Here is a 6,320-nt window from a genome sequence, read left to right as displayed (position 1 = left end):
AGGGGCCCAAGACGAGGGCGGGGCTCTGGATGAAGGAGGGGCCCAAGACGAGGGCAGGGCCCTGAATGAAGCAAGGGCCCAAGACGAGGGCGGGGCTCTGGATGAAGGAGGGGCCCAAGATGAGGGTGGGGCTTTGGGTGGGGCGGGGCTCTGGATGGGGGTGGGGCCCTGGACAGGGGAGGGGCTCTGGATGAAGGAGGGGCTCTGGATGGGGGAGGGGCCCCAGACGAGGGAGGGGCTCTGGACCACGGAGGATCTCTAGACGAGGGAGGGGCTCTGGACAAAGGAGGGGCCCAAGACGAGGGCGGGGCTGTGGATGAAGGAGGGGCCCAAGACGAGGGAGGGGCTCTGGGTGGGGTGGGGCCCTGGACGGGGGAGGGGCCCTGGACAGGGGTGGGGCTCTGGATGAGGGAGGGGCCCCAGACGAGGGAGGGGCTCTGGATGAAGGAGGGGTCGTGGATGAGGGAGGGGCTCTGGACCACGGAGGCTCTCTGGACGAGGGAGGGGCTCTGGACGAGGGAGGAGCCCTGGACGGGGGAGGGGCCCTGGACGAGGGAGGAGTCCTGGATGAGGGAGAGGCTGCGGACTAGGGAGGGGCTCTGGATGAGGGAGGGGCCCAGGGAGCTGCGAGCTCGGCTCCCAGCTGACTCCTAGCGCCCACTAGGCACGGTGTGCTTTGCCCAGGGCGCGGGGCCAACGCCCCACCTGTCTGATGCAGGGTTTCCTCCTCATAGAACACAGGCCTAGCACCTGCCCTCCACCCCGGTCCCAGGGGAGAGGGGAGCCTGACCTCAAAGAGGGCCTCTTTCAGAGTCGAGTAAGCCTTGTCCAGGTTCTCATTGACGATGACCAGGTCAAACAGGCCCGGCTCCTTGCCTGAAAATGGGCAGGGGGCGGGGAGTGCCTTCAGAGACATGGCGCTGCCCGGCCGTCCACTTCGTCGTCCCTTTACCGCCCAAGGACCACCTGCCCACGCTGCCGCAGACAGAACCGCGCTGCCGCAGGCAGAACCGCGCTGCCGCAGGCAGAACCACGCTACCGCAGGCACAGCCACGCTGCCGCAGACACAACCATGAGCACTTTCTAGGGACCCTTACTCCGGCTGACTGCTGACTGTAAAACAGGTGTGTTGTTGCCCAGCGCAGCAGGAAGCTCCTGACCAAGGACTGCCCTGTCCACATCCCACACTGTCCTCATCTCCACAATGGAGTCACGAACAGCCCTGACGGGGTCACACTGCTCCCTATCTCCACGTTACACGCAGCCACATGGCGGGGAGGTGCCGCCCACTGCTAGGACGTCCCTCTCCTACTCACAGCCAAGAGCGGAGTCTGCCCAGAGCCCAGGGAGGGCCGGCTTCACGGAGAAACCCCCAAGGGGCCCCTCCCCGCCTCCTCTCCACCGGACCCCAGAGGCCTTGGCATGCACGTCTGTGTCAGAGCGCTCCCTTACTCTCTGTTTTCTGAGTGATGACCTTCCCTCCCCAGTCCCGTTTTGGTTGTTACTTATGCCTTGTGGTGGGAATCTCCTGCTAGTTTTGATTTTCCTGTAAATGCTGCCTCGTGGTTTCTTAAGAAGCAGGCAGGATGTTGACATAAACCTCCCTCTCTCATTGGCCTCAATCAGACCACAGTGGGTAGACAAGGCCGTGAGAGGACTCCCATCACACTCCGCCAGTGGGTACCGTTGTTTGGTGACAGACTCCAGTGCGCTCTGAAGGAGCATGTCTGGGGACTGACTGTGGGGACTCTGGGGCCATGGGAGATGAGGAGAGTGTCTGGGGACTGACTGTGGGGACTCCTGTGCTGCCGTGGGAGACGGGGGGAGTGTCTGGGGACTGCCTCTGGGGACTCTGGTGCTGTGGGAAGGAGTGCTCTGCACCCCTCTCCTTTCCGAACTGCCCCCACTCCGTGAGCCCAGCCCTGCCCTACTCCTCAGGGCTCTTCCCTCGGTGCTGACCCAGCCCTGCTCACAGCGGGTGTGGACAGTGGGGAGCAGGGCTGCTGCGAGGGAGCAGCCTGGAGCCTGTACTCACTGCTCTCCATGTCGGCCTTGGCGGCGGCGAGCCGCTTAGCAAGGCTCTCCTCTGTCTCTGTGTTCCGGGCTCGCAGCCGCTGCTCCTGAAACACACCCGTGGGGTTGGGGCGCCTCCCAGCTGGCTGCCGCTGCATGCGGCCGCCTGCAGGCCTGCTCCCCCGCTCCACCTACCCGCCCGCCCGCCTGCCCCTTCCGCCAGGCCTGCCTGCCTGCTCCACCTGCCCGCCCTTCCCGCACGCACCAGGACCTCCAGGGAGGGCGCCTGCACGCAGATGTAGAGGGGCCGCAGGTCCGTCTTCTTGATGTTGCGCACGCCCTGCAGGTCCACGTCCAGCACGCAGATGCGGTTCATGGCCTGCACAGCCCGAACGGCCGCTTTGCTGCGGGGCGGGAGCTGCTTAGCCCTCGGGGGCCTGTTCCTCAGGGTAATTACCTGCCGCCACCCTCCCTGAGGCCGTGAGGAGCCCCATGTGGAATCCTGGACCCCCACGCTGACGGCACGGGGAGCAACACTGGTCCCGGTCACACACCTCTCTGTGGGTCTGCCCCCGGCTGCCTCTGGGGCTCACTTGAACCCGCACTTTCCCTGAGCACACACTTCTGAGAGGTGGTGGCGGGGGGAGTTCCCTGAGGGCCAGCATCCCCTGCAGCCCCAGGCCCCAGGCCCCTCACAGATCTTCTCCCCGCGCCACCTGAGTCAGGCAGCAGCCGGCCGGCCTGCGCGGTGGCCCCCAGCCAGCGTGAGCCCACAGAGTAGCTTCCTGCAAGGCTGCGGTGAGCATGCCTGCCGGCGCTGACGGCTGCCTTGGCCCCGTGCCCTGCCTCAGGTGGCCCTCCCTCTCAGTCAGTGCCGCCTGGGAGCTTGCTGCGTCTCTGCCCCTGCTTGTGCTGGCCCTGTCACATGCCTGAAGCTGGCCTGGCTGTGGGGCCTGAAGCCTGGCGCCCTCTCCAAGCCCCTGGGACACTCGGCCGCAGTGCTGCTGCACCCTCCCCCGCCACGAACCACAGGCCTGCTGAGGATGCGCCACGCCTCGACCCCGCGGCTTGCAAGCTGCACCATGGAGCCGGGCGGTCCAGGGCACCCAGGAGGGCTGCAGTCTGAGAAGGGGCTTGCCGCCTGCCCCTGTCAGGTTGTCCCCAGTGGTCCTGCAGCTACAGTGGAACATGAAGTGTCACTTGCAGTCCCCGATGTCCACAGGGATGGCTGAGAGATGGTGCAGGATGGGTGTGACAGGGCCAGGCCCCCTGGCCTACACAGGCTCTGCTCTTGGGGCTTCATTAGCTGGTCCCCGGCAGGCTCTGGTGGGAGGAACAGTGGAGACCCTACTCTCTGGGGATCACCTTGGGCCCAGTGCACAGGCACAGTGGGGAGGGAGGTGCAGGGTGGCCTGTGATGTCAAGGACACGGTGAGCGTAGCCACCACCCAGGCCACTGTGGGCTGAGGCTGGGCCACATGGAGAACCAGGACACTACCCACTGACCTGGTTCCTGCAGCGGCTGGACATGGGCAGATGGGCCGGCGGGGGCCACACAGAGCACCCTTGGGTGGGGGGCCTGGGACCTGTCCAGGAAGTGCCCCTGGCGTCACCCACAGCCCACAGAGAAGCCAGCCCACCCTATAAGCCAGCGGAAGCTGGACTCACCTTGTCCCATACAGGTTGCCTGAGAACTCGGCATGCTCAATGAAGTCGCCTGCGGCAATGTCTCTCTGCATGGCCTCCCTGGTGACGAAGTGGTAATCTGGACAGGACGCGGGAAAGAAAGGGTGCTTTCCAAAGGCTCCATGGCCAGGTGACAGCACAGGAGGAGGGCAGGGCTGACGGCCAAGGCCACGAAGGCTGTGCTCACCTCTGCCGTTCTCCTCTCCTGGCCGCGGGTCCCTTGTGGTATCTGCAATAAGCACCCGACGACCATGCTGGCTCCCAGGGTCTCCCTGGGTGGGGTGGCACCAGGCAGCCACACAGGCTGTGGGCTCCCCAGCAGCAGGGCCTGAGCTGTCGAGCAGAGCCGCCTGCTCAGGCCCACGCCCAGCCCTCACATCCGACACTTATGGGCCAGGCCGTCTCCACAGGCCCATGAAGGCAGGTGGGAGCTCCCTATGGACCAGGAGGGCTGGGGCGCTGGGGATGCCCCCGGGTGCGAGGGCTGCCCTCCCTCCCTGGCCCTCCTCCACATGGGGGCTGCCCTCCTTCCCTGGCCCTCCTCCACGTGGGGGCTGCCCTCCCTCTCTGGCCCTCCTCCACATGGGGGCCGCCCTCCCCAGTCCCTCACGCCAGCAGGCAGCTGCCAGGACTCACGGGACACGCTGAAGCCGAAGACACTGCCGTACTCTTGCAGGAGCTTCTTTAGCAGGGTGCTTTTCCCAGCCCCTGATGGGCCGCTCAACACAACAGGTCTTGGTCCTGACATCCCTAGGGGAACACGAACATCAGGGGGACAGGCAGGTCTGGGGGCCTGCACCCAGAGTCATGCCAACCCTGGCTGAACTTCCACACCCCGGGCTGCTGTGTTTACTCGGCAAACTCAGCCTGGGCTGGTTACACTGTAACACATACACACTGGTCTTCAACAGGAGACTTCGGACAAAGAAAGCAAAAGGAAAGTAAGGGTGACTGGGTTTGATTATACAGCTCTCCAGCCGGGAACCGCCCTGACCCGCCCGCCTGCACAGCCTCCAGAATCAGCCCACGCCCGCCCTGCTCTCACCCTGGTCTGACCACAAGTCCTCCCCCAGCACACCACGGGCCGCACAGGCTGCTTCTCAGGCTGTCTGTCCACCGCCAGCCCCTCCGCCTCAGCCCCCGGCCGGCAGGCGGCCTGAGCCTGGATGTGCGCCCCACACGTGGCTCTGCCCAGGAGCTGCTGAGATAGATGTGGCCCTTCCCCCTCTATGCGCCTCCTGGCACCGGGCCCTGCTGGGGTGGCCCTGTTCTGGGAGCCTCCAACCAAGGGGGCATGGCCACAGGCTAGTGAGGCGGGGGCTGACCCCCTGAGGGCCAAGTGCTTTATGAGCCTTGCATCGGACGCTCCCAATCCCAATACGGAAAGGATGATGGGGACTTGAATGTTGGCCACAGCCCCCTCCCCCTGGACGGAGCCCCAGACAGGGAAGACCTGCAGACCTTGGAGATCAGACTCCAGCCGCAGAGCCGGGCACGTGGGGGAGCGAGGGGAAAGCCCAGTGGGAAACCAGGACACCCTCAGCAGCACCAACGCCCCAATCTGGGATTGGCGGTCTGCCCAGATGGCATCTGCCCTTCACCTCTGCTCTGGGAACACCTTCCAGAAAGGCTGGCCTCCAGGGCTGGATGGACAGGCAGGTGGGTGGGCGTGCCGGCTCTCATCAACTGGAGCTATGGCTCTGTGCCCCCTGCATCCCACACTGCACCCAACCTGCACTCTTTACCCCACATTCACCCCTCACCTGTCCCCTGCCCTGCACCCCACACCTCACCCTGCGCCCTGCACTTCACCCTGCCCCATGCCTCACCCTGCACCCCGTGCCTCACCCTGCACTCCATGCCTCACCCTGTACCCCACACCTCACCCTGCACCCCACATCTCACCCTGCACTGCACCTCACCCTCCACCCCACATCTCACCCTGCCCCGCACCTCACCCTGCACCCCACACCTCACCCTGCCCTGCAGCTTGCCTTTCACCCGACATCCTGCCTCAGACCCCACAACCCTCCCAGGAGCGGGCCTGGTCCCCAGGGTCAGTCCTGCTGGGCGGCATGACCCACCTCCTCGAGGGACCTCTGCCATTGCCCGGGTGTCAGCACCAGTAAGGTGGCACACAAATGAGCAGCCCAGTGGGGAGTGGCTCTGAGATGGTGGGAAAAGCCAGCACTCCTAATCCCTGCCAGCCTGCCCTCTGCCGCCTGAGCACTAAGTCCTGAAGCGCAGCCTGATTGCGCTAAGGCTCCCCCCCAGCCCCCCGCCGCACTAAGTCCTGAAGCGGGGCCTGACTGCACTAAGGCCTCCCCCCGCAACAGTAAGTCCTCGTCCCCCAGAAATAAGTCCTGAAGTGCGCCCTGCCTGCACTAAGACCTCCCTCCCTCCCGCCCAGCACTAAGTCCTGAAGCGCAGCCTGACTGCACTAAGACCTCCCCCCCAGCACTAAGTCCTGAAGTGCGGCCTGCCTGCACTAAGACCTCCCCCCCAGCACTAAGTCCTGAAGCGCGGCCTGACTGCACTAAGACCTCCCCCTCCAGCACTAAGTCCTGAAGCGCGGCCTGACTTCACTAAGGCCTTCCCCCACCCAGCACTAAGTCCTGAAG

General features: G+C 65.2%; 1 protein-coding gene across 2 annotated transcripts in view; it reads right to left on the bottom strand.

The window, feature by feature from the left end:
- The window catches only part of GUK1 (guanylate kinase 1), a 26,125-nt gene that overhangs the window by 1,044 nt on the left and 18,761 nt on the right, over positions 1-6,320 (bottom strand). For both annotated transcript variants that reach the window (XM_023739052.1, XM_023739053.1), the window contains exons 2-7: positions 4,336-4,449; positions 3,887-3,928; positions 3,682-3,778; positions 2,279-2,417; positions 2,036-2,120; positions 791-876 (exon numbers count right to left, since the gene is read on the bottom strand). In XM_023739052.1, the coding sequence (XP_023594820.1) occupies positions 791-876; positions 2,036-2,120; positions 2,279-2,417; positions 3,682-3,778; positions 3,887-3,928; positions 4,336-4,449 (563 nt within the window). The remainder of the gene's footprint in view (positions 1-790; positions 877-2,035; positions 2,121-2,278; positions 2,418-3,681; positions 3,779-3,886; positions 3,929-4,335; positions 4,450-6,320) is intronic.

This window comes from Trichechus manatus, unplaced genomic scaffold (genome assembly GCF_000243295.1).
Source record: "Trichechus manatus latirostris isolate Lorelei unplaced genomic scaffold, TriManLat1.0 scaffold00128, whole genome shotgun sequence".
In the NCBI taxonomy this organism is placed as follows: Eukaryota; Metazoa; Chordata; class Mammalia; order Sirenia; family Trichechidae; genus Trichechus; species Trichechus manatus.
The sequence above is the reverse complement of the archived record's forward strand: the minus strand, read 5'-3'. Positions and strand labels throughout refer to the sequence as shown.